We start from the raw sequence: 25,851 nt of genomic DNA on the forward strand, positions 1-25,851 counted from the left end.
CATCAAGATTAATGATCATAATCACATGCCAAGTGTATGTGATCCTTTGCCCTCCAAATTCTTGAATTTCTAACCGATTTCACCGTCAACATTCTTCACTAATTTACATCAAGTCTCTACCGTTCATCATCATCATCACCCTTCAGCCAATTTTCTTTATCACTAGTTTAGCTTATCTTGGATGGCCTTTCACCCATCATGGATCCAAATCCACTTTTAGGAAGAACCATATAGTTAACAAATATCCTAGCTAGGTAGTGTCAACGGGAGACTTACCTAAACTGACTTGGACAAGATTTCCTTCAATCTTTCTTTATTTTGCAATCTTCTTGATGAGACAAAATGCAATGAATTGATCCTTTGTTCTCAATCTTATTACAAACACAGAAGTCCTAAGCAACTTCTAGAGAGATGAATACAATAATTCAAGACACAAAATGAAATTTAAAAGCAGCAGTCGAATCTGTGATCCACAAAACAATAATATAAAGAAAGGAATGAACCAATTCACTCAAATCAAAAATTACACTTCACACCATTTTACAGTCGATGGTTTCCTTGTGATATAATTCAGTTGTTCACTGTGGTCACATTTTTCAGAAGCATTTCCACAACACCTTTGGAAATTCTCGAAGCTTCGTTCTTCAATTGCTCGATTTTGGCATCAGTCTCTTGCTCAAGCCTCTTCACATTTGCACCTGAATCTCCGCTTGTCTGTTATTCACATTCAAGATTTCTCATCAACAAACAAGTCTTCGGAAGAACCAAAAGAACACATTTTTAGTGGCGTAAGATCAAAGTTTATGGTATTACCGCTTCGAGTTTCCTCTGGAAACCTTGCTCTGTACTGGTTTTGTGTTCAGCAATCTCTGTTTCAGCCTCATCCTTGGCTTGCTTCAGTCTTGTCATTTTTGCTAGAAATAAAACCATATGCACATTCTCAATAAAAAGTTGCAGCTAACTAAATTCCCTCAAGACCTCTGTGTTACAATCAAATCCTAGTCAAACTAAGTACATTATGTCATCACTCGTATCACCAAGATTATTATGATCCTAACACTATATCATAATGGTTTTAAGCACATCCACGGTATGAAGAACTCTGGCTTTGCATACAAGTCATTCATGTAGAAACCATGTAACGAGACGAGTAAACCAATCAAAGGCAAGACCTTTAGCGATTCTACAGTTTCAGATTGAAGGTAACTGTATCAGAATATAAGAATGGTAGAGCTTGTAAATTACCGGTCCTAGCAGCATTGACAATCTGCTGAGCTTCGTGTTCAGCAGCAAGCAATTGCTGGATCCCTCCTCCATGATTGGATTCCATGTTTTCTTGAAAACTTTAAAGAACAGTACAGATCATTCAATTAGTTTGAGATCACATGAATTATGTGAGATGACAAAACTCCAAAAAATGTGAACTTTAAAAAAGTCTACGCATTTGTTCAAAAACAACACACATGAATCCAAAACGGTGATCGGATGATCACACATTGAGATGCGATCAGTCTTATATATTCAGATTCAAATCACAAACATTCACAAATCTTTTCGAAGAGTCAAAGCAGATCGATCTGTTCAGCCAAGCAACCAAATTCAGAATCAATACCAGTAGAATTCTGATCTAACATTTGGATCAAATGAGATCTACACTCCTAAAATTGCACAAAACTGGTTGAGAAATGAGAACAAATCTAGCGACAAATCAGCGAAGTGGAAGAAAATATATCATCAACCCAGAAATCTAGGAGAGACAAAGAGAAGAAAATTACCTGCTTTAAGCACGAAAATGGAGAGAAAAGACCGGTCGAAGAACTATGAAGAATGCAGCGTTCAGATCAACAGATTGAATACAATACAGAGGAGGAAGAAGAATGGAGAGATGAACATATATTTGTTTTTCTATCAGAATAATGGGCCTATTTAAACCCATTATACTCTTTCAAATTAGGCCCATTAAAAATAAAGGAATGGACCGTGGAGTAAAAAAAGGTTCAATTCCCTAACATTGTTTTTTATTTTTTCACGAACGACACCAAAAGAGAAGAAGCTATTCATGAATTTTCTAGACATGCAAAATTTGTAGGGTGTGTGTTTACTGTTTTTTTTTTTTTTTTTGAAAATTTGTGAATTTTCATTAGAGAAAATGTATTGTAGAAGCTACAAAAAGTTTATACATACCATAAGCCTTGCCAAAAAAAATAAAAACAAGAGCTATCGCAATGAATTTCTTCACTAGTGAAAGGAAAGCCTTTTACACAAACTTTAGCCAGTTCCGCAACAAATGTTTGAAAAGCTTCCTGTGGCTCCTAGCAAGAATTGCATCTCTGATCCCTCTATCCAATGCTCTGAATAACACTTGCGTCGGGGTGAAGAGGTTGTTATGTAGTCGATTGTTTCTCTCTGTCCAGACAGTGTAGATGACGGACTGTGCAGCAAGCCTCCTAAGGGTTTTAGTAGAGGTGGCATCAGAGGAATCCAACCAAGCTGATAAGGCCTCCCAGGTGTGAAATACGAAGGGACGGTAGCCCAATCTTCTAGTCACTTGTGTCCAGATCTCCTCACTGAGCTCACAACGAAGGAATAAGTGGTCACGAGTTTCAAGCCCTTGTCCACAAACGCAGCATGTAGTTTCTATTTGCATTCCCCAGCTTGCCAAACGAGAACGAGTAGGAAGCCGATCTAGATGCGTGAGCCAGAACATAAACGCATGTCTGGGGGTTGCCCCTTTAAACCACACCTGCTGCACCCAAGGAGGCGGGACAGCTCTTTGTCTCAGTGCCTCCCAGGTTTGCTTCGCGCTGAAAGAGTCTTTCTCCTCACCATCAATGTTCCAGAGAAATGAGTCAGTATCAGGGCTATTGGCTGGAGAGGGTATTGTGGTGAGATAGATGTGCAGCTGCTCCACCTGCGGTGAACGACAAGGTCTCAGAAGCCAGCCTGAGGGAGAGCAGGCTTGCGAAACAGTAGCGTTAATTGGGATACCAGTCTGAGCTGGTCCAGATGGTCCGGTAAAGAGGATGAGCTGACCAAATGGAGACCAATAGTCATACCAGAAGCTTATCTGCTGGCCATTTCCCACGATGCACCGGAGAAACCTGATGGCTTGAGTGCGCAACCGCAGTAGAGCCTTCCACGTCCACGAGTTTGCTTTTTTTCTCATCCAAAAGCCAGAATGAACCCTCTTTGATTTTATTATTTTTAAGCCACTGAGCCCACAGGGAGTCCCCGGCGAACAGCCTCCAAATAAGCTTAAGACAGAGTGTTTTATTCCAGGTAGAAAAGCACCTGAAGCCAAGACCTCCTTCCACTTTTGGGAGACAGAGTGATTTCCAAGCAACTTTTGCAGCCGGCTTCTTGTTAATGTCACCTGTCCACAAGAACCTAGAACAGAGACTTTCAATTTGTCTTATGCAAGCTTTAGGCAGTATGAAAGCCGTTGCCCAGAAGTTAACTGTTCCGTAGATCACTGAGGAGATAAGGGCTATACGACCCGCATATGTCAGAGCAAGAGCAGACCAATTAGTGAATCGGGAAGCCACTTTGTCAATCAGCGGCCTGTAGTCAGCAGTCCGAAGCTTGCGGTGCATAAGAGGAAGCCCCAAATAACGAAATGGAAATGAACCAATCTTGAAACCAAGAGTAGAGATCTCTAGGGTTTCACACTGGTTCACCCCTGCAAGATAGAGCTCAGTCTTGTCCTTATTCATAGAAAGGCCTGACATGCCGGAGAACTCCTGCAGAACTGAGGTGATGTTGTGCAATGACTCCTTCTTGCCATCGAAGAAAACCATTATGTCATCTGCAAATGCAAGGTGCGTGACTTGCGGGTTGGAAGCTGTCGGATGGAAGCCAATAGAGGAGTTTTCATAATTTTTGTTTAAGAGCTGGGAGAACACTTCCATTGCAATGGTGAAAAGGTAAGGCGAGATTGAGTCTCCTTGCCTAAGACCTTTGGCTCCCTTGAAATACCCACAGGATTCTCCGTTGATTGAGATTGAGAAGCTCGTAGTTGTAATACATTGACTGATGAGCTTGATAAAATGCAAGGGAAAGGCCATAGCGTGCATTGTGTTGGTGAGGAATTCCCAGTGAACTGAATCAAAGGCTTTCCGGAGGTCAACCTTTAGTAGGCCACGAGAGGAGATGCTTTTCTGATTATATCCTTGAACAAGCTCTGTTGCAAGTAACACGTTCTCCACCAAGAGACGGCCTGGGATGAAGGCTGATTGTGAGTTGGTGATGAGATCCGACAGGACTGCCTTGAGGCGATTTGCAAGGAGCTTAGTAACTACTTTGTAGATTGTGTTGCAACAGGCAATTGGGCGAAACTCGCTCATTCGAGAAGCATTGGGGGTTTTTGGAATGAGGGATATCAAGGTGGAATTCCATTGCTTGAGTAGCTGCCCTGAGGCGAAGAACTCAAGGACAGCCGCTACAAGGTCAGGACCTACCGTATTCCAGTGCGCAGTGAAGAACTCAACACTGTACCCATCAGGCCCATGAGCCTTGTTGCGAGGCAGAGAGAACACAGCAAGCCTAATTTCCTCAGGTGTGAACAGCGTTGAGAGTAGCTGGATTGCAGAGGTTGAGCACCGTTGTGGTAGGAGATCAGCCAGTTCGCTAACACTGAGGGGTGAAGCGCTGGATGAGGTACCAAGGAACTCAGTGAAGTAATTCACTGCAAGCTGCTGAATGCCCTGCTTCGTGTCTACTATCTGATTAGCATCATCTAGCAGATAAATGATCTGGTTTTGAGAGAGACGCGTGAGAATCACCCGATGAAAGAATTTTGAATTACAGTCTCCTTCTTTCAGCCAGCAGATTCTTGATTTTTGCCTAAGGTAGGACTCTTCTGCTTTAGCCAGGGCAATCCATTTCTGGTGAGCTACCTTATCATCATGCTGTGCTTGTGATGAAGGAGAGCTGAGCAAACTCTGTTGACAAACAAGCATTTCCTCAAAAGCTTCGCTTGTTCGTTTTTCTATGGCTGAGTAGTTCTCTCGGGCAAAGGTTCGGATGACAGACTTAAGTTCCTTCAGCTTCTTGGACAACTTCAACATCTTCGAACAATCAAAGGAGAGAGCATTCTACCACATCCTAATAAGAGTGCCAAACTCCGGATTCTGATTAAGAAGGGAAAGGAACTTAAACGGAGTTTTTACCTTTTGCTTGCCAGCATCCAGGAATAGACAACATGGGCTATGATCCGAAAACCCTGGCTCTCCAAAGACTCCAATAGAGTTGGGAAACGAGGAGAGCCAGTCCTCATTTACAAGAATCCTATCTAGTTTCTCCGCAATCAGACCAACTTCATGCTTATTGGTCCATGTGAACGTGTTACCGCAGTAAGGGAGGTCCAAGAGACATGACTTGATCAAACAATCCCTGAGGTCCCTCATTCCCCCTGTAAGCGTAACCTGGTTGGGATTAGAGTGCTCCTGAGGAGACAGGATTTGATTGAGGTCCCCAAGGACTGTCCATGGCTTGTTCAGTACTGCAGGAGACATGGAGAGGTTCTGGAGCTCGTCCCAAAGTGGCTTTCTTTCCGCAGATGAAGATGAAGAAGCATAGACAATGGAGACTACCAGTTCCGTGGAGACAAACGGTAACTTGACTAGGCACACGATCATTTGAAGCGATTTAGACAAAATGGTGACTTGGACTGAGGGGTGCCAGACTACCCATATCTTACCAAGCTCAGAGAAAGCATAATTATCCGAAAAACACCAGCCCGGGACGACACTGGAGATAAAATTTTGAGCCTTCAAAGGACTCACCCGAGTTTCAAGTATTCCACCAAAAAGAGGCTTATGTACATTTAGCCATTTCCGGAAGCTTCTACGCTTTATGGGATCATTAAATCCTCTTACATTACGACAAAAAATATCCATAAAAAGGATATTGGTTTAGAGGGATAAGGGGCCTCTACCCCGAGCTCTAGTGTCTTTCTTCTTCAGCAGCCGCTTCGAGATTACTTGTAAGAATCTGTCAGACTCGGCTTCCGGATTGTCATCATCCCCAGACAGGCTTTCTTGCTCAGATCCTGAGTCCTGCGAAACAGTCGGACCATCCTTGGAGGATAGATGGGAAAAAAGGTTAGAGGTCAGATCAATGCACAGCTTAGCTTCATCACTTTTCTGACCAAAATTTTTAACAGTAGCCTGCTTTGAAGGAACATGTGACGGTCCTGGAGATGCTGACTTGGTATGAGGTAGAGCGGAGCCGCTTGCATCACCTTTGCTGGAAGCTACATTTGTAGGTGCAGGTTCCTTCAATACAACTATTGGGAGCTGACTTGGAATGGGAGCTTTACCTGCTGCCTTTTCCTTCTTTGTACGAGGACAGGAAGTTGTGGTGTGCTTTACCGAGCCACAGGAATTGCACTTGGGGGGAGCTGAGGTGCACTTTGAAACCGTGTGACCTACCTTCTTGCAGTGAGTGCAGAGGGAGGGGAGCCAGGGGCTGGTAACTCGAATTCTTTTGACTTGTCCTGATTCGAAACGAGCATTCACGGCATCTGGAAGAGGCTTGCGAGGATCAATGACAGTATAAACCTTTGCAACCTCTATGTTTAGGAGCTTTTCTGTATGTGGGTGAAGGCACACCGGGTGCCCAACAAGCCCAGCAATGTGCTCCAAACCTTCCCGATTGAAGAATTCAAGTGGGACTCCATGGAAATCGAGCCAGACAGGCACCATTGATAGCTCCGGCTTCTTAGGAACAACGTCAGGTGACCACTTTGCAACGAACATCGTTTGACCATCCACTTGCCATAGGGGCTGGCTAAGTATTCGTCTTCTAGCATTCGGACATGGGACTTTAAATAGAAACGAATGCCCCTCCATTTTTGAGACAGAGATATCCCTCCGCTGTTTGCTCCAGATGCCGTTGACAATGGCATGTACAGCTCCTCTGGCGGGGGGCTCCTCGTAGAACTGTCCTAGGATAAAGCTTTCCCAAGCTTTCTTATTTTTCTCAATGACAGAGTTAGGTATCGTGACACAGACCTCGCCTGAGTCAAGGAGAAATGGAGAACCTTTCTTTTGGAGAGGGGAGGAGGTTTCCTTTACCAACGCTTTCCACGGCTGGGCTTCGATTGGGGTCTGAGCAACGGGCTCCTTAGATTGAATGGAGGCCGTGATCTTTGTGGTAGCTGCAATAGGTAGAGGGGTAATCTCCCCTATCTCTCTGTCAGATACATTTGGTGGGGTGACAGTCTTTACGACTTCAGCCCTAGAGTTTGGGGATCTAGGGATTTCAATTGCTGGAACGGAGATCTCCGGGGCGGGTAAAGATTTGGTTGAGACCAAGGTTCCTTTGTTAGCTGGATTCATCAGAAGCTCAGGCAACATAACTGCAGGGGAACTGACAGACACCTCTCCGGCCGAATTTGGCGATTCAGGCGGAGATTGCCTTGAGGACGAAGGGGAGGCTGCGGATCCAGTGGAGATGCCGCGTGGGAGCTTTTTTTTGGCTTTATGTTTGCCCATGAGGGGCGGAGGAGACCGACGCCGAGATCGGTGAAGGTGGAGGGTGAACGATGAAGATCGCGTTTTAGGAGAGAAAAGTCAATGTACGGACAGAAAAAAGTCGCTCATTCCAATGTGTTTACTGTTTAGTGTCTATGTTATAAGAAAGTATAGTAATATTCTCTAAACAATACATGAATAAAAAAGTTTCTATAAACTTACCTTTTCTTTTCTCTCCTCTATTACGTTTTGGTACTGTTAATTTGTTCTCTTTTACTTTTTTTTTGGTTCTTTTCTTTCTCCCTACTGAGTACTCTACTAAACACCAATCATACACTTTGGAGTATTTGACGTATCTATGTGATTATCTGATAGAAAGTGAGGTAAGAATATGGGATTCTTAGGTATGCCAAGTTGATATACAAAATAAATAATGTATAAAAACTACGTCATGCATGATTACCTAAACACTGATTGGGGCAAAAGTCTATGTATCTATGCACTACAACAAATATGTACATTGATAGCAGACGGATATAGCTCATTTTCCGTCACTGCTATGAAAGATGAGATTTTTTTTCGCTTACTTTTTAATAGCATCTTATTAACGCTATGATAGGAAAATTATGTAGCGGGAAACAAAAGTGACTTTTGTCCGCCAATACTTAGTGAAATTATTCACTTAATCGCCAAATAAAAAAAAAACCCAAAAACTCGACACACTCTCTCTCTCTCTCTCGTTACAACCTAAGCTCAACCTAAGAAGATTTCTTCTTCTAAATTCTCTGTGTGTGCTCAAATTCTTCTAAATTTCTTATCAATTCTTCAGTTTTATCGCCGTTTGTGAAAAGCCCCAATTTCGCCGTTTGTGAAAAGCCCCAATTTCGCCCTAAATCTCCATATCCATCGCAATTGATAGCTCGAATCCATTTTTGAGGCATGTCTTTCTTCTTCCTCCTAATTTCGTTATTTGTTTCGATTATTTGTGATTTCAAACAGCTTTTGATTTCGATAAGGGTCAGATTTAGTTATCTGTTTTGTTAGGGTTCGATTTATCTAGATTTATTTCGTTATCTGTTTTTTAGGGTTCGATTATTTACAGATTTTGAGAATGTGGAGTTTCGAATCCATCTGTTTTGTTAGGGTTCGATTATTTACAGATTTGACTCAAAAATAGCTTTTGGATTTGAGTATTTGCGCCTTCATAAACTGAACGATTTTTTTTTTTTCCCAAGTGTTGGTGATTGAAATGTTGGGGAACTGAAGCTTCTCATTTCTCTGTACTCACACAACAGGTTAGTATCACTCAACCAATAGTTAAACATTATTATTACACACGAATATTGGTGATTGCTATGTTTTGTCCTTTGAGTCTGATTCGTATAAATAGTGATTAGATTAGTGAGATTTTACACAGTTAGATATTGGTTTAAGAGCATCTGTATGTGTCTGAAGTAGTGCAGTATTGTCTGAATTGTTGCTTAATGTGAGCTTTGTATAATATGTATCTCTATTTTATCTATAAAGGTTAAAATTTATATTATAACATATAATGTTGGACAAGGCATGGGTGCATCTATGCAGGTAAGGAATTATATTTCATAATTAGGTTTTATTTTGGGTTTGGATACTTTAAGATGTTCTTTTAGTTATGATTTTTTTCTTTAATTATCCATTGAAGAGCTGATCCTGGTTATAAAAGTGGAGCTTGGAAATTTGTAAGGGATGTGTCTGCGGCTTTAGGTGACATAGAAATGATAATATGTCCTTGTAAAGACTGTCGTAATGTAGTACGACAGTTAAACAGTGTTGTGGTTGAGCATCTTGTAATAAGAGGGATGGATGAGGCATACAAGGTGCATAGTGATTGGTATCATCATGGAGATGTGAAGTCAGTAGATGAATTTCAAAGTAAACCAACTCAGTGGAATGAGGAAGTTTTTGAGTTATATAAAGCTGCTGAATTTTTTGATCAAGAGTTGGCTTTTAGAGGTGACTTAGCTGACCAACCTGTGGGCGACTTAAGTGAGATTGCAGAGGGTGAGGACCAACAAGAGGATGAGTTCCTTGCAAAGATCCGGGATGCTGAAACCCCACTATACCCTAGCTGTTCAAACCACAGCAAGTTATCGGCTATTGTGACTTTGTTTAGGATTAAGACACATAATGGCTGGTCGGATAAGAGCTTCAATGAACTGCTTCAGACATTGCCAAGCATGTTGCCAGATGGTAATGTCTTTCACACATCATTGTATGATGTCAAGAAATTTTTAAAGAGCTTTCATATGGGATATGAAAAGATCGACGCATGTGTTAATGATTGCTGCCTCTTCAGAAAGAAGTTAAAGAAGCTTGATAAATGTCCCAAATGTAATGCTTCACGGTGGAAGACTAATAAGCGGACTAATGAGGTAAAGAAAGGTGTCCCACAGAAAGTATTAAGATATTTTCCAATTATACCAAGGCTGAAGAGAATGTTCAGATCAGAGGACATGGCTAAGGACTTACGGTGGCATTACACTAACAAGAGCACTGATGGAAAACTTCGACATCCAGTAGATTCTGTTACATGGGCTCAGATGAATGAGAAGTATCCTTCATTTGCAGCTGAAGAAAGGAACATACGGCTTGGGCTGTCCACAGATGGATTTAATCCATTCAACATGAAGAATAGTAATTATAGTAGCTGGCCTGTGCTATTGGTAAACTACAATTTGCCTCCTCACCTTTGTATGAAGAAGGAGAATATAATGTTGACATTATTGATTCCTGGTCCACAACAACCAGGTAATAATATTGATGTCTACCTAGAACCTCTTATTGAGGATTTGAATCATCTGTGGAAGAATGGAGAGCTAACGTATGATGCTTTTAGTAAAAGTACATTTACTCTAAAGGCAATGCTTCTCTGGACCATTAGTGATTTTCCTGCGTATGGAAATCTTGCTGGTTGTAAAGTAAAAGGTAAAATGGGATGTCCTATGTGTGGGAAAAATACTGATAGTATGTGGTTGAAGTTTAGCAGGAAACATGTCTACATGTGTCATAGAAAAGGTTTGGCTCCAACACACAGATATAGGGAAAAGAAGACTTGGTTTGATGGAAAAGTTGAGCATAGGAGAAAGTCAAGAATTTTAACTGGTCATGAAGTTCATCAGAATCTGAAAAACTTCCAAAATGATTTCGGAAATGTGAAAAAGGCTGGGATGAAGAGAAAGAGAACTGTCTATAAAGAACCAGTGTTTGACAGTGATGATGATGAAAGTGAATCCGATGAAGATGAGGAAGTAGAAGTAGATGAAGATGAGTTATCAAGGTGGAAGAAAAGATCCATTTTATTTACTCTGCCTTATTGGGAGGATCTACCAGTACGGCATAATTTGGATGTAATGCACATAGAAAAGAATGTGACTCACAGCATTGTATCCACATTGTTGCATTGTGGAAAATCTAAGGATGGTCTTAATGCTCGTAAGGATCTTCAACATCTTGGTCTAAGAAAAGAGTTGCATCCTACCACAAAAGGAAAGAGAACATATCTTCCAGCAGCACCTTGGTCTTTGTCCAAGAATGAGAAGAAGATTTTTTGCAAACGACTATTTCATTTTAAAGGTCCAGATGGATACTGTTCTAATATTTCAAGAGGAGTTTCAGTAGAAGAGTGTAAGGTAGGAGGTCTGAAATCACATGATTATCATGTCTTGATGCAACAGCTTCTCCCGGTTGCACTTAGAGGATTGTTACCAAAAGGTCCTAGAACAGCAATACTACGGCTATGCGCATTCTTCAATCATTTGTGTCAGAGAGTTATTGATATTGAGGTTATTACAGTATTGGAAGCTGAAATTGTAGAAACGCTTTGTATGTTTGAAAGGTTTTTCCCTCCAACCTTCTTTGATATCATGGTACACTTGACTGTTCATCTAGGAAGAGAAGCTAGACTAGGAGGACCTGTGCATTTTAGGTGGATGTACCCATTTGAGAGGTATATGAAAGTTCTAAAAGATTTTGTAAGAAATCCTGCAAGACCAGAGGGTTGTATAGCAGAGTCATATCTTGCAGAAGAAAGCATGCTGTTTTGTAATGAGTTTCTGAAAAAGACAACCAATGTAGAAGAAAAACCTGAGAGGAATGTAGAGTATGTGAACAGCTCTATATTAGAAGGTCGTCCAATATCAGCAGGAACGTCATTCACTCTTACTGAAATGGAGAAGAATATAGCCCATCTTGCTGTCATTCAAAATACAGCTGCCTTTGATCATTATGTGGAGTAAGTTCTACGTGATTAAGTTTCTGTTCTAAGTGATTAATTTTCTGTTTACGCAGGTGAATTAAAATGGGTGGAACTAAAAAGAAGGTTGGAGGGAAGAAGGGTGGAGGAAAAAGAAAGAGAAAGTCTAAGGATGATGACGAACCTGAGTTTATTTGTACTGTGGAGGCCCAACCTGTAGCAACAGAACAGCATGTGGAGGCCCAACCTGTAGCAACAGAACAGCATGTGGAGGAAGAGGAGCATCATTCCGAAGAACCACAAACTCAACAACAACCAGAAGAACCAGTAGGAGAGTTTGTGTTGTCTGAAGAACATGAGCAGCCTGCTACGCGTAAAAGAAAACGAGGACCAACAAAGATGAAAAACCTAGCCAAGGATCCATCTGTTAGAGTGAAAGTTGATTACAATGTACTTGGAGTAGCGGTTGGTCCAGGGTCAGTCAAGTTGGCATCATATGTAGGGACATTGATGCGAGAACACATCCCTATCAACATACCTAACTGGAAGAAAGTGAGTCCAGATCTTAAAACACTTCTCTGGAGATCTGTTCAGGTAACAAGAATTTTTTTTTGTTTTTAAAAAGTCTCTCAATTGAACATGTTTACTTTTATAGTTATGGTGTGAGTGTAAGTGAATGCAGGCAAGGTTTGAGCTTGATGAAGATTGGCAAAGGATATCTGTGATTCACCAGATGGGACATTTGTGGCGATCACACAAGTCTGTCACGGTGAAGGCTATAAATTTGGCTGCAAATAACCAAGAGAGGATGAATTTGAGACCACCAAATATTGGTCCTGTTGATTGGCAAAAATTTGTCAAACTCAAAACTAGTGCTGCATTTAAGGTAATTACTTGTGATTATAATTGTTTAGTAGTTGATTGGTGATTAGTAATTAACATGTTTCATTATTAGGCCGTGAGTGAGAAATATAAAGCAAAAAGAAAGAATCAGATACCTCACACCACTAGTCGTAAAGGGATCAGCAGACTAACAGAAGAAATGGCAAGCATATATACTACAACTATGTTGTTTATTATTATACATAGTGCTTGTACTGTTACTGAAATTTTGTTTTCTGGAACAGAAAGCTGAAAGTGAAGATCCTTCCAGCGTGACAAGACTAGATGTTTGGATCAAGTCTCGCACCAAAAAGGATGGTACACCAGTAGATACGAATGCAGCTGATTTGATTGTAAGTCTGAATAGAGTTGTACACCAGTAAATAGTGTGTTATCGACTAGTAAAACCTGAAACTGTCTTTATGTTTTTCAGCAAAAAGCAGCTGAAATTGGTGGAAGTGATGCTCCAGCATTTTTAACAAATCCAGATGAAGATCACCTCGCCAAGCTTTTAGGACCTGACAATTCTGGTAGGCTGAGGGCAATGGGTAGAGGCATGAGTAAGACCAAATTAGCTTGTTTACAAATGCAGAGCAAGTGTATGGCTGAAATGGAAGAGCGGCAAGTAAAATTAGTAAAACAGGTCAATGCCTTGGAAAGTGAACTTGGCAGAATCAAGAATCAGGTTAGATACTTAAGAGTTCTCTACTATTCATCAGCCAGTTAGAGTAATATAAATTGATGTTATTTTTGTTTATGTTACAGAGACCAGAAGCTGAAATGGATGAAAACTCAGCTGCAAGAGTAACATATTCTTACTTCTTTTCATATCAGCTAAGTGATTCTTCTTAGTGTCGTTTATGATTCTTAGTTGCTCATGAAATTGTTGCAGAGTGTAAACAAAAGAGCACATCCTAAGTGTGTGTTTGTTGATTGGTCTGACATTGATGAAAATGTTGGTGAGGGTCGGATTCTTTCTTCTGATCCGGATGACATAGTGAATGACTGTCGTCTTGGCCCTTATGATCTCAAAGTGTTAGTTGAAGCTGCATATAAACCAGATGCATTTCTATGGAGACCTGCACAAAAGATCTTTCATATGAAAGAAGCTGTTGGACATATAATCGCATGGCCAACTGATAAGTGTAGACTGGTAGACAACAACATCCAAATGGAAGACATTGCCCCTATGGTATTTATAATTTCTAGCAATGTGTTAGCAATGTATTACCCCTGTCTATAATGCTAATTAATTATATTGGATTTGTTTACTGATTGTGTTTAACAGGGTATACAAGGAAACAAATGTAAACTATTGGATTTGTCTAAGGGTGACGTCATTGTTGCTGAGGGGCGTTGGGAGACACAAGAACCAAGTGCGTTGGTTAACGGAATTCCTCTTGGACCAAAAGCAGTTAAAGTATTTGTGGATTCAGTAAAGCAGCCTGATACATCACTATGGAGACCTACAGCTGAAATGTCATTTCTTGAGGACTGTTTGATGGCTTACGTATCTTGGCCCCTGAGTAAGGTTGATTTTGAAAATCCCTCAACTCCAACTGGTCAGAATGCTACATCACATGCTTCTTTGTCTGCATCAAAGGCCAAGTCTGCAGCCACAGCTTCTAAGTCTGCTACAGAGTCCAAAACTTCAGCAACAGCTTCAAAGGCTGCATCGCAGGCCAAATCTGCATCTATGTCTTCTAAGTCTGCATCTGGTTCTGAGTCTCCTGTTGATGATGCAACGGGTCCAATATCACCAATAAAGAATACTTTACCATCACAGTCTCCTCTCAGGAAGTCTCCAGTAAGTGTTTTCATATGTTATGAAGTTGTTTTTGTTAATTATATGATGACTGATGGTTTATATTGTAAACATGGCAGCGCATTAATAAAGTTATTTCCAAGGAGAATAAGAAGTGCAAGTTGATGGATTTAACTGAAAAGAATAGGGTTGTGGCTGAAGGACGATGGGGAACAAATGATCCAGAACATAAGGTTCACTTTACTCGCTTGGGTTCTAATGCAGTTAAAGTGTGGATAGATGTTGTGAAGGTGAAAAATGTAAAAGTTTGGAGGCCATCCGATGAAATAGAGATTATTGAAGATGCACTTAGCTCCTGCATTGCTTGGCCAGAGAACAAGGTCATTATGTCTTAAACTGATGGTTTTATTGTGTAATGTTAAGTACTTGAGATTGCTTGTTTATTTTGGATGTTCTTGAGACTTTGATGGTAAACTGATGTTCTTGAGACTTTTGTTATGTATTTTGGATCTGAGACGTTTATTAATCAGATTTTATGAGATTTTATAAAACAGGTTATGTGTGCTATAATCACATATCAGAAAATGCTATAAAAGTACAGGTAAACGTTATGATAAAAGAATATACCATAGCACAGTAAACAAGATAAAACAGCATTTCGCAACAGCTATATTAGATATGTATAACATAGCACGAAAAATTAAATATTGTATAAATTTTTGCAAAATTATAATCTTGATAATACAGCAGTTTATTAGAGCTATGCTATAAAACTATAACATAGCACGAAAAAACAAATGTTGTATAAATTTTTTCAAAATTATGATCTTGATAATATAGCAATTTCTTAAAGCTATGTTATATTTTTATAACATAGCATACGTAATAAGTGCTATTGTATATGGGGTACATATAATAACAGTGCCCTAAAACAGCGCTCATGAAAACGCTATCAAAAACCTATGATAGCGTTTTTCTCTGGTTAACAATGTGCATATTTGTTGTAGTGATGAGATCACTACAAATATGCATGGTTATACATATCACCCACATCATCATATCTATGTTTTCTCGATAAGATGTACTTAGTATTTAACTTGAATTGGTGGATAAAAGATTTTAACTAAAAAGGTTAAGTTTTTGAAAAATCCATGGTTGAATTAGAGAAAATGAAAAATGAACTATTTTTATCTTTCTGACGATAAATTAAGGAACTGATAAGTAATCCCCATCGGATCATTCTATCCGAATCCAAAGTTGAATGTTGAAAACGAATTGTATTTTGTTTAACATTATAAAAAAGTCGGCTAAAGTTTAATCATCAAAGTATATTAGTTGACTCTCTCGGTTGAAAGCGATTTATAGGACGAAAGTATATAGTATATTAGTATTTACCAACTAATCATGAAATGAACTTTTTGTATGGCCGAAACGTTACATACCCACGTGTCACTACTCTCTGATGTCCTCCCACGTGTCCGGAAACTCTGTTTGTATGTTGCCGTATCGTAGTTTCTTGTTAAAAAAAATACTTATCTCTGATTCCAATTAGAAAACCACTCTTATCTCTAAATTTTGGGTGGTTTACCACTTCAACATGACACACACACATAACAGATGTACACCCTGCACAACCACAGCGTAGATCGGAGTATGGTACCACGATTTTTAATATATATTGTATGAAAATACTTCTACGGTATCTTAAATGTATTGCGATGATAATTTTGTTTATGCCATTTATTATAGATCCCCAGCTTTGGGTAATACATGGTTTTAATCTGTGTATCTGTTAAACATTACTCGGCAAATACATACAATAGTTTATAATTTTTATAAGAGTTTCGACAAGAATCTGACAATAGTTGATGTATATTTATTGTTATTTTCGTTCAACTTATAAATTACAATTTTCTAAGTGACCCATTAATAAACCAAAATTTTATATGTTCAATCAACTAAGCATTGACATTAACTTATCAAACGATAATACATTGAATTGGAATCTGACGTTCCAAGTATATGATTGATGATATTTTATATATTTTAAATTTTTTGTTGATGAACATTTCAAATATCTTAAAATATTTTATTAAGGTTGGGAGAAAGAATGGTTTTCTTGTTTTAAAAACAGAAATGCTTTAATTTCAAACTAGTATTATATGTTTAGGTTATATGCAATTTATGATAGCACATATAGAAAGTTCTTTAGAATCTGTGGATAGGGTTTCTGGTGGATACTTATATAAAAAAAAAAAAGAAGTTACAAGTGGAGAAAACTCATTAGAAAAGATTAATTGGAAGTCTAGCTAATTTTATGGCTAATATATATATAGGAATTTTACTTTGGTTGAAACCTATATAATAAAAAAAAACTGAAAAAGTCAACTAAAAATCGACCCCAACTCCTCGAATTGAATATCATATGTAGTTCCTCTACTCATGTCCATTAATAACCAATCAATAGAGAAAATCACATTCATAATGTAGAATTATCCATGTTGACTCGATACAAATATTAAACCACTAAAAAGAACACGTTATAAATTCGACATCAATTGATAAGTTTTGAGATGTAACTAATCCGTTGCGCACATTCTCAATGTGGAATGTAAAGCTAACAAAATTCATAAACTTTACGATAGTAAAATATTTTATTATTATGTATAGATTATAATTTTACTGTTTGGGTTGGGAGAGATATGAAGATTCCCTCTTCCTGAGTTTATTTGAACATTATACATTAGGAAGCAAACCACACATCTCTTAATTGTTTAATAATACGGTTATGTGTTTGCTGTTTGCTTCTTTAATAGTAATACAGTACTTAGTTGTTAGTTATGATTTCAACTCTTATACTTTCTATGAAATTTTCATGGCTCAAAAACATTAGTAACAAGGATGATTATAAATGTTTTGACATTTTGTTTCATTCACGCACGCACCCAATAATTCTACGTTAAATACTTAGGATGATTGAGTTATATTTGAGTTTAATCTCTCTATCTTTTTTCTTTTGGTCAAACTAATTAATCTCTCTAGTTAAAATATATGTTCTGTCATATCGATTGCAACGTTGAATGTAAAAAGAATTTGGATAATGTATTCACTCTTTTGTAATCCCATATGACGGGTTGATCGAACTACCTGTCAAAATAATCTTTTCAAACTATAATCTTATTCATTCATTTGTGCTACTGAGACCTTAGTTCCAATTACTTTATTTGAAGAGGGATATGTACATGTAAAATGGTGGTCGGTGTTTTATTCCGAGAGTGTTTAGTTATAGATACTCTTTGCGCATATGGTAATATATCCTTCTGTGTTTATAAGAGAAAGCAAAAATGCGTTGAAGAAGCTTAATAGTTAATTTGGTCAACTTTACGTTGCCAGAAAGGTGTGAGATGGTGGCATACGGCGATGACTGATAAGAGAGAGACCATAGACATTTGACTATTTTATTTGCTTTCTTCTTTATTTGCTCTATCTGAAATGTGAATGCCGAGATAGAAATAAAGACTGTAGTTTTGGGCTTATCTTACAAGTGGCAAGTATAGAAATAAGACTTGCTTTGTCCAAAAAAAAAGAAAAAGAAATAAGACTTGCAATTTTATCTCCATATCCTGTCAAATTTCTGTGTCATCTTATCTGATAAAAATTAATAATATATATAATTAAAAAACAGAAGTCTTATTTTAGTAGCTTTTTTTGGTTTTTAAAATAATAAATAAGCTTTTCATCTTGTTGTTATTGTAATTTTATTATATTTTAAAATCTAATTAACCACCTCAAGAGTCCTTCAATTATTAATTATAAATTTGGTATATGCTCGTCATATTATTAAACAAATATTATGCATCTGATAGGGGTAAATTTTGATTGTAGAGAGGACGAAACAGATGTTGACATAAGAACGCACCATCATCAATGAGAGACTCCGGATGAACTGCATACAATGATCTCAAGTTTATAATGGAGTTGCTCTAAGGATCCTTTATATATTTGGTAAGTGAAAATAAGAAATGTCGGAATTGGAATCAAAGAGCTCAAGTTTTTAGTAGCAATGATTTATAATAAGATAAAAACGAATACTGTATATGGTGAAACCTAAGTCTAGGGAGATATATTTAATTTAATATTCCAATTGATTTGAGTTTTTATGAGATTTTAAATAATATCGATGATTTTAGGGAAGTTTATGGTTACTGTTAGAAGAACAAAAAGAATAATACAGAACGAAATAAACAGTTTTTGAGAAATAAAAAGAAAATTTGCAGAAAAGTACAAAATAGTAAATGGTAACCAAACAATAAAATTATCTTTTAAAATATATTAAATATTAAATAAATCAAAAATTTAATGATAATACTAATATTACCTTTAATGTATATATAATGAATTTTATATCTGATTTAAAATAAAGTTTGTAAATTAAATTTTAGTTATTTCATATTAAATATTAATAATTAATATTATTAACTTATAATAAAATTTTAAGAGTAATTTAAAATATTTTTAGTTTTTATTTACGATATAAACATGAGTCTCTTAAATTTGTTTTACTATTCATACTGTTTTCAAATAGAGCCTTAAGATTACTTTAATATAAAGTTCATATCAAAAATATTTTTTCTATCTACAATCACAAAAATTATTATATTACAGAACTGAAATATTATTAATAAACATATTTTTTATTTATTTTAAAATAAAAAAACGAATTTTAATATTTTTTCCTTTTTTGTTCTATTTGTTTTTTCATCAATTTTGGAGAGGTATATTTTTGTTCTATTGTTCCTTAATTTTTGAAGAATGTAAAGAAAAAAATATTATTTTCAAATGGTAAAATATTTGTGGAATAAAAAGGAATGTGATATTCTCTTCATTTTTTTCCTGAATTGTGGTCACCAAATGAAGCCATATTTGATTTATTGTAAAAAAATTTTAAATCCCACCTAAAATTAGGAGATTTAGATTTCTATATTTTTCACTAAAAAAATCCTCTCAAATCCTTTGAAATCTCTAAAAATCATTAAAATCCAAATTCAGAAACTGTTTTGAATAATAGTAGATTTTAAAGTAGATTTTTAAATCATTAGTTCAATAACAGTAGATTTCAAGAAACTTTTTAAAATTCATGATTGAATAATATATGTTTTGTAAATTTTACACAAATCACTTACAATGTCAAGTTAAATACACTCTCTAAGATGATATGTGAAATCTTAGATTTTGGGGTCTTAAAGAATTTAAGGAAATGATAGTGAAACCCAATTATTGTGTTCATGGTGAATTAAGATGAAATAGCCGAGTAGAGCTTAATTAGGTTTGAGTTGATATGAGGTCATTTCCATGATTTTACACTGATATAAAAACTATAATGTCAATTACAATAGAATGCAATGCAAAACAAATGTACTGCTCGCACATGACCCCATACTGAAAACTAGTACACTAGTACTGTACATATAGATGACTAGTCGCCAAAAACCGTCCAAATTCAGAATCATTAGTCACCAAATTACTTAAAGAAATTAATTTGCTAGTTTGCCAACCTAGCCTCAAAGATAATGTATTTCTATCTTTTATTTTTACATACGTACATATACAGAAAAACAAAAAAAAAACAAAAAAAAAAACAAAAAAGGAAGTAACTCCCGCGCAAATAGGGGCATTATGGGTATTGCAAGAGACTTGCAGGCTATATAAAGACCCTAGTAAATACTGCATCCATATCCATTATCCACACTTGACCTCAAGTCCTCTGTTTATAAGGAGAAAAAGTTCCAAATTTCACCAAACACCAATCACAAAGTTCGTATAGTCCCTTCGCGAAGATCTTTGTTCAACCAAGTAGAAACGGATAGAATCTTCTCCCGTCCGATAAAAATCTACGTTTTCAGATATTTACTTATCCGTAAGTATCGCTTCTTCTCTACCTATCCAAAACTCTTATATACTAACTCAATCCTCATCTTTTTAAAATTCCATGAGATAAATAACACAGTCAATCATTGTTATCGACTTATTTGTTACGTTTCTTCTATTGACTACCCATAATTTAACTCTTTTTTTGTTTTTAAATCCTATGATTATGCTGAGAAGTCAATTCCCAAATCGCTACTAATGTGCATTTCTTCCCGGAAAATGCAAAAACATGCAAAGTGACTAATTGGTAATAACAATTCGAAATTGTAGGTCATCATGGGAACAAATGGTACAACATGTCCAGGACCAATGAAAGCAACCTCTAATGGAGTATTCCAAGGCGAGAATCCTCTGGAGCACGCGTTGCCTCTTCTCATACTCCAGATCTGTATCGTTCTTCTTCTTACTCGTCTTCTTGCTTTTCTCCTCCGTCCTCTCCGGCAGCCACGTGTCATCGCCGAGATTGTCGTACGTTTCTTTATCTCTTGAATTATTTCTTTATATATAAATATATATTTTTTTGGGTCAAATTAGTTTATTATATATTTATATCCATTTTGGGGTCTATTTAGAAGTCAAAAAGATATTGTTACCAGTTTGATCAAATAATTAGATAAGGTGACGGAATTTTTGGAAATTTACATTAAAATTCTAAGGCTGCTAACTCCAATTATACGGTTGTGAATAAGTCGTCGGACTTATTTATGACATAGCTATCGTAGGAACTTTCATCAGAATATTCGTTTTCTTCCACAAAATTCGCTAACACGTTAAGCTTTTAAGAGTATCTTGCAGTTACACACACATATTAATATCTTATAATATCTCTTAACTTTTTTTTAAGCAAAAATCTTATATTATCTGTTTATGCTTCCACGTTCCTATGAATCTTGTGGCTTGTAAGCAGTGATCAATTCCAACATTTGGAATAAATACTCATATGACGATTCTATTTTTCTGATAAAATAATATGACGATGTTGATTAGTCATAGATGATGGATGTTTAATTACTTCCCTTATTATATGACTAGGCAAATAATACACTATTAAAATAAAACACATCATCATTATTTTTGGAATTATAATGGAGTACTGTATAAACTTTTACCTTCGATGTTGTGGTTTTAGGGTGGAATATATCATTGATTATTACATTGTTTTATTCGGAATTATAATGTCATTAAGTTTGAGTTTATGTTTTTGTTGTGATTAGGGTGGAATATTACTTGGACCATCAGCTCTTGGGAAAAGCTCAAAGTTTCTCACCACGGTTTTCCCACCAAGGAGTCTAACGGTTTTAGACACACTTGCAAACTTAGGACTCATCTTCTTCCTCTTCCTCGTTGGTCTCGAGCTCGACCCTAAATCCCTCAAGCGAACAGGAAAGAGAGCTCTCTCGATCGCTTTAGCCGGAATCACTCTTCCTTTTATCCTTGGTATTGGAACTTCGTTTGTTCTCCGAAGTACCATAGCTGATGGAGTCAGTAAAGCTCCTTTTCTCGTCTTCATGGGGGTTGCTCTCTCCATCACCGCATTTCCCGTTTTGGCACGAATTCTCGCTGAGATCAAGCTTCTGACCACTGATGTCGGAAAGATTGCTTTGTCGGCTGCTGCGGTCAATGATGTTGTAGCTTGGATTCTCCTTGCTCTCGCCGTGGCTATCTCGGGCGACGGGGGTTCTCCTCTCACATCTCTATGGGTGTTTCTCTCGGGTTGCGGTTTCGTCTTGTTTTGTATCTTTGTCGTGCAACCAGGGATTAAGTTGATTGCTAAACGTTGTCCTGAGGGAGAGCCAGTTAATGAACTCTACGTGTGTTGCACGTTAGGTATTGTTCTTGCTGCTAGCTTTGTCACGGACTTGATTGGGATCCACGCGCTGTTTGGTGCGTTTGTGATCGGGGTTATTTTTCCTAAAGAAGGTAATTTCGCGAATGCTCTAGTTGAGAAAGTTGAGGATCTCGTGTCGGGTATTTTCTTGCCGCTCTACTTCGTCTCGAGTGGTTTGAAAACGGATGTGGCGACGATTCAAGGAGCTCAGTCTTGGGGACTCTTGGTTTTGGTTATTTTCAATGCTTGTTTCGGTAAAATCGTCGGTACAGTTCTAGTTTCCCTTTACTGCAAAGTTCCGCTTGACGAGTCTTTAGCACTCGGTTTCTTGATGAACACGAAAGGCCTTGTTGAGCTCATCGTCCTCAACATCGGTAAAGACAGAGGGGTAAGTTCATAGATTTCAAATAAAAGAAACAGTTTTTTTTTTATAATTATTAAAATCAGATTTTACAAAAAAATTTGTATGTTAACTTGATTCCATGTGTTTTCGCAGGTTTTGAACGATCAGGTTTTCGCTATAATGGTTCTAATGGCCATATTCACCACGTTCATGACGACTCCTCTAGTTCTAGCCGTGTACAAACCGGGTAAAGCCTTAGCCAAAGGTGATTACCAAAACCGAACAATTGAGGAGACGAAGAAATCCAATAAACCACTCCGTCTCATGTTCTGTTTCCAGAGCATAATGAACATCCCAACGATCGTCAACCTCATAGAAGCATCCCGAGGTTCAAACCGCAAAGAAACTCTATCGGTCTATGCGATGCATCTTATGGAGCTTTCCGAGAGATCATCCGCTGTACTAATGGCACACAAGGTCAGGAAAAATGGACTTCCATTCTGGAACAAAGACAAAACTGGTAACAATAGTTCTTCCGACATGGTCGTGGTCGCATTTGAGGCTTTCCGGAGACTTAGCCGTGTCTCTGTGCGTCCCATGACGGCAATCTCAGCGATGGCGACTATACATGAGGATATATGTCAAAGCGCGGAACGCAAAAGCACGGCTATGGTGATTCTTCCGTTTCATAAGCACGTTAGGCTGGACAGAACATGGGAGACGACTCGGAACGATTACCGTTGGATTAACAAGAAGGTTATGGAAGAAGCTCCATGTTCTGTTGCGATATTGGTTGATCGTGGGCTTGGTGGTACGACTCGTGTCGCTTCTAGTGATTTCTCGTTGGTTATAACGGTTTTGTTTTTTGGAGGGAATGATGATCGGGAGGCGTTAGCGTTTGCGATGCGTATGGCGGAACATCCCGGGATAAGCTTAACCGTTATTCGGTTTATTCCTAGCGAGGAATTTAAACCGGAAAATGTGAAGCTTGAGATACTCGAAGATCATGCATCATGTTCCGGGGATACCAAGTTGATTGATATAGAAGCTATAACCGAGCTGAAGGCAATGATTAAAGAACAAGAAAGTACTCTTTCTAATTCAGATTCCGAATCTCTAATCGTTTACGAAGAGAAAATCGTGAAATGTTACAAGGAAGTTTTCGAGGTTATCAAAGAGTGTTCTAAAAGCAATCTTTTCTTGGTGGGGAAGTCACCGGAAGGTTCGGTGGCGTCGGGGTTGCACGTGGAAAGAAGCGATACGCCGGAGCTTGGACCGATCGGGAATTTGTTAACGGCAAGCGAAAATGTTTCGACGACGGCGTCAGTGTTAGTGGTGCAACAGTACACAGCAAGCCGTGTTCTTCCGGTAGTTGGAGTTACCAAGGACGTCACGACTGAAAAGTCGTTGGTTGAAGATTCCGAGAGTCCTTAGTGATTTTTCTCTTTGGGATTCCAAGACTCGAAAGGTCAAAAGATTGGCTTGTATATATTAATAACATGTGATGCATATTTTAAATACCACAAATATATTATCTTTGTATGGCAAAGTCTTCGTTTCATTTGGTTTTGAAATTTTAATTCATAACTAACGAGACAAGAGGGAATCATAATTATTAAGTCCATTATTAATTAAAATGTTTGTAATTAAAACATTATGAATTAAATTCAGGTGGAAGTTTTATATTTGGTCATCTGTTCAGGTGGCAGTTTGATGATAAATTTTTTTTTGGTCAAAAAAATCACCAAAATTTCATGGAATTTAATTGACGACCTTATCGGAATATTTTGCCGTTGACGGACTATTTTTGGGGGACCTTTTTTATTTTTATTTTTATTTTTATAAACCTCATGCTGACTTCAATTTGTTTGCGTAAGCAAATATGCGTTGTGATGATTTTATGTGTTTCATCACCTTTTATGTCGACATTTAAACGAGAAAACAAAACGGTCTTTGAATTCATCACCTTTGATGTCGACATTGAATTTGTTTGTTATTCATCATACTAAGTTGTGTGTGCTAGGCCCCACACTGATTGTTTAGTTTAGAAATCTATGATGTTTCATGATGAATTTGGGAATAGCATAATGGCTTTAAGATTTCTTATGACGAAATGATCCTTTTTTTTCCTAGCTAGGAATTGTGTAACCGAATCTCTCGGATATGTTGTAAATATACGATGATGGGCCAAACCACTGATTAAATATCAGGTATGTCGCACGGCATATGTATTCGTTTATCCTAGAATTTGAAGGTGTGTTGTAGAGAAATTGTACATCATGCTGCACCATAGCTCTTGCCTTCTTTGATCCATCATGTATCATTGTAAAACCACGTACGTGCTTATTTGCTTATTATATTGTAACGAATGGTAAATACATCAGAGTAAAAACTAGTCGCAGTGGTTAAAAATTACGTACTAAGGAAAGAGGCTTTCTTCCTAATAACTTTTTATGAAATATTTTTATTGACATCATAAAAATTAAATTATAATTATCTTATTTTCAGGAAAAAAAAATCATACTTATCTTTAGAAACGTAGCACGACATTGAGTAAAACCAAGACTACGGCCGAATTCTTGACATGGCGCTATAGTTTGATATTCAACTCTGTTTAACTTCTCCATTTCAAAAGGCTTGGTACAAAGCTTTTAGTTCAGATTTCATGGATTCATGGTCTCAAAGCAGTTTTAAAAAAAAATCATGGTCTGACTTTCTTATGTTGTTGTCTCAGTTGTTAAACCTACTTGGTTTAGAAGCTATCTAGTTTCAACATGGCTAGCTACTTTGAAGTTAGTAAGGGACAAATGAGGAGTTAGGCAACTAAACCCATTTGAACTCTTCTTTTGCTTAGGATTAAATCATCTTGTTTGACTTTTTAACGTTTGTGCTTTTACTCATGTGTTAGGAAGGAGTTAGTGACAGATATTATTGACTAATACTATTTTAAAATGAATATGAGAACAAATAAGAATTCTTAATTGAATTAATTGACTATAAAGTTCTCAAAGAATTTTTTTATATATATGTTAGTCTTATACGTAAAGTAAAGCGATAGAGGGAATAATTGTTCTACATGAGCAATTGCGCATGCCCTTGTATAATTATAACATTTATATATATATACATAAAATACTCTTAATAATACTAAGTTGTTAAGTTTATATAAAACATCTTCATGAATCATGAACCTGTCATCCTTACGATCTACCGTAGTTTTGAAGTTTCAAGTTTTGGTTACTTTGCAAAACTAAACGTATCACAACAATTTTAACGTATTTTAACTAGGTAACTATTAAATAATTATTAAATATTTTTATTGTAATTTTTATTTACAAAATCTATAATATTTATCGGTAATTGGAATCTAAAATTCGATTGTGTAGTATATATATATAT

General features: G+C 37.3%; 5 protein-coding genes across 5 annotated transcripts; 3 read left to right on the forward strand and 2 right to left on the reverse strand.

Annotated features, from left to right (window-relative positions):
- Positions 1-333: 333 nt before the first annotated feature.
- Positions 334-1,922, reverse strand: LOC104731099 (V-type proton ATPase subunit G2). Its single transcript, XM_010450365.2, has 4 exons — positions 1,776-1,922; positions 1,246-1,343; positions 814-914; positions 334-714 (listed from the first exon to the last, which is right to left on the reverse strand). Exons 2-4 carry the CDS (start codon positions 1,328-1,330, stop codon positions 571-573), a joined length of 330 nt encoding a protein of 109 aa, XP_010448667.1. The 5' UTR covers positions 1,331-1,343; positions 1,776-1,922; the 3' UTR covers positions 334-570.
- Positions 1,923-2,257: 335 nt separating this feature from the next.
- Positions 2,258-6,944, reverse strand: LOC147930295 (uncharacterized). The gene is made up of 4 exons (XM_087476801.1): positions 5,936-6,944; positions 5,169-5,869; positions 3,102-5,066; positions 2,258-3,028 (listed from the first exon to the last, which is right to left on the reverse strand). Exons 1-4 carry the CDS (start codon positions 6,849-6,851, stop codon positions 2,258-2,260), a joined length of 4,353 nt encoding a protein of 1,450 aa, XP_087332927.1. The 5' UTR covers positions 6,852-6,944.
- Positions 6,945-9,007: 2,063 nt separating this feature from the next.
- LOC147930296 (uncharacterized) lies at positions 9,008-11,749 on the forward strand. Its single transcript, XM_087478916.1, has 2 exons — positions 9,008-9,059; positions 9,157-11,749. The coding sequence occupies exons 1-2, from the start codon at positions 9,028-9,030 to the stop codon at positions 11,747-11,749; spliced, it is 2,625 nt and encodes an 874-aa protein (XP_087335042.1). The 5' UTR covers positions 9,008-9,027.
- Positions 11,750-11,771: 22 nt separating this feature from the next.
- LOC104731101 (uncharacterized) lies at positions 11,772-14,904 on the forward strand. The gene is made up of 9 exons (XM_087478917.1): positions 11,772-12,300; positions 12,389-12,592; positions 12,662-12,751; positions 12,834-12,941; positions 13,022-13,273; positions 13,354-13,392; positions 13,481-13,780; positions 13,877-14,395; positions 14,473-14,904. The coding sequence occupies exons 1-9, from the start codon at positions 11,812-11,814 to the stop codon at positions 14,746-14,748; spliced, it is 2,277 nt and encodes a 758-aa protein (XP_087335043.1). The 5' UTR covers positions 11,772-11,811; the 3' UTR covers positions 14,749-14,904.
- Positions 14,905-19,960: 5,056 nt separating this feature from the next.
- On the forward strand, positions 19,961-24,001 carry LOC104731102 (cation/H(+) antiporter 17). The gene is made up of 4 exons (XM_010450367.2): positions 19,961-20,270; positions 20,552-20,749; positions 21,496-22,497; positions 22,606-24,001. Exons 2-4 carry the CDS (start codon positions 20,558-20,560, stop codon positions 23,884-23,886), a joined length of 2,475 nt encoding a protein of 824 aa, XP_010448669.2. The 5' UTR covers positions 19,961-20,270; positions 20,552-20,557; the 3' UTR covers positions 23,887-24,001.
- Positions 24,002-25,851: the final 1,850 nt, after the last annotated feature.

This window comes from Camelina sativa, chromosome 12 (genome assembly GCF_030686135.1).
Source record: "Camelina sativa cultivar CO46 ecotype springtype chromosome 12, ASM3068613v1".
In the NCBI taxonomy this organism is placed as follows: domain Eukaryota; kingdom Viridiplantae; phylum Streptophyta; class Magnoliopsida; order Brassicales; family Brassicaceae; genus Camelina; species Camelina sativa.

Coding starts and splice junctions, on each gene's coding strand:
- LOC147930295 (XM_087476801.1), bottom strand. CDS start 6,851: ATGGAGGGGCATTCGTTTCTATTTAAAGTCCCATGTCCGAATGCTAGA. Junction 5,870..5,935: donor GAAAGACACTAGAGCTCGGG/GTAGAGGCCCCT, acceptor GTAATGTAAGAG/GATTTAATGATCCCATAAAG. Junction 5,067..5,168: donor TGGATGCTGGCAAGCAAAAG/GTAAAAACTCCG, acceptor GATTGTTCGAAG/ATGTTGAAGTTGTCCAAGAA.
- LOC104731099 (XM_010450365.2), bottom strand. CDS start 1,330: ATGGAATCCAATCATGGAGGAGGGATCCAGCAATTGCTTGCTGCTGAA. Junction 915..1,245: donor TGTCAATGCTGCTAGGACCG/GTAATTTACAAG, acceptor TTTTATTTCTAG/CAAAAATGACAAGACTGAAG. Junction 715..813: donor TCCAGAGGAAACTCGAAGCG/GTAATACCATAA, acceptor TGTGAATAACAG/ACAAGCGGAGATTCAGGTGC.
- LOC104731102 (XM_010450367.2), top strand. CDS start 20,558: ATGGGAACAAATGGTACAACATGTCCAGGACCAATGAAAGCAACCTCT. Junction 20,750..21,495: donor GTGTCATCGCCGAGATTGTC/GTACGTTTCTTT, acceptor TGTTGTGATTAG/GGTGGAATATTACTTGGACC. Junction 22,498..22,605: donor ACATCGGTAAAGACAGAGGG/GTAAGTTCATAG, acceptor GTGTTTTCGCAG/GTTTTGAACGATCAGGTTTT.
- LOC104731101 (XM_087478917.1), top strand. CDS start 11,812: ATGGGTGGAACTAAAAAGAAGGTTGGAGGGAAGAAGGGTGGAGGAAAA. Junction 12,752..12,833: donor GCAGACTAACAGAAGAAATG/GCAAGCATATAT, acceptor TTTCTGGAACAG/AAAGCTGAAAGTGAAGATCC. Junction 14,396..14,472: donor CTCCTCTCAGGAAGTCTCCA/GTAAGTGTTTTC, acceptor TAAACATGGCAG/CGCATTAATAAAGTTATTTC.
- LOC147930296 (XM_087478916.1), top strand. CDS start 9,028: ATGTTGGACAAGGCATGGGTGCATCTATGCAG. Junction 9,060..9,156: donor GCATGGGTGCATCTATGCAG/GTAAGGAATTAT, acceptor TATCCATTGAAG/AGCTGATCCTGGTTATAAAA.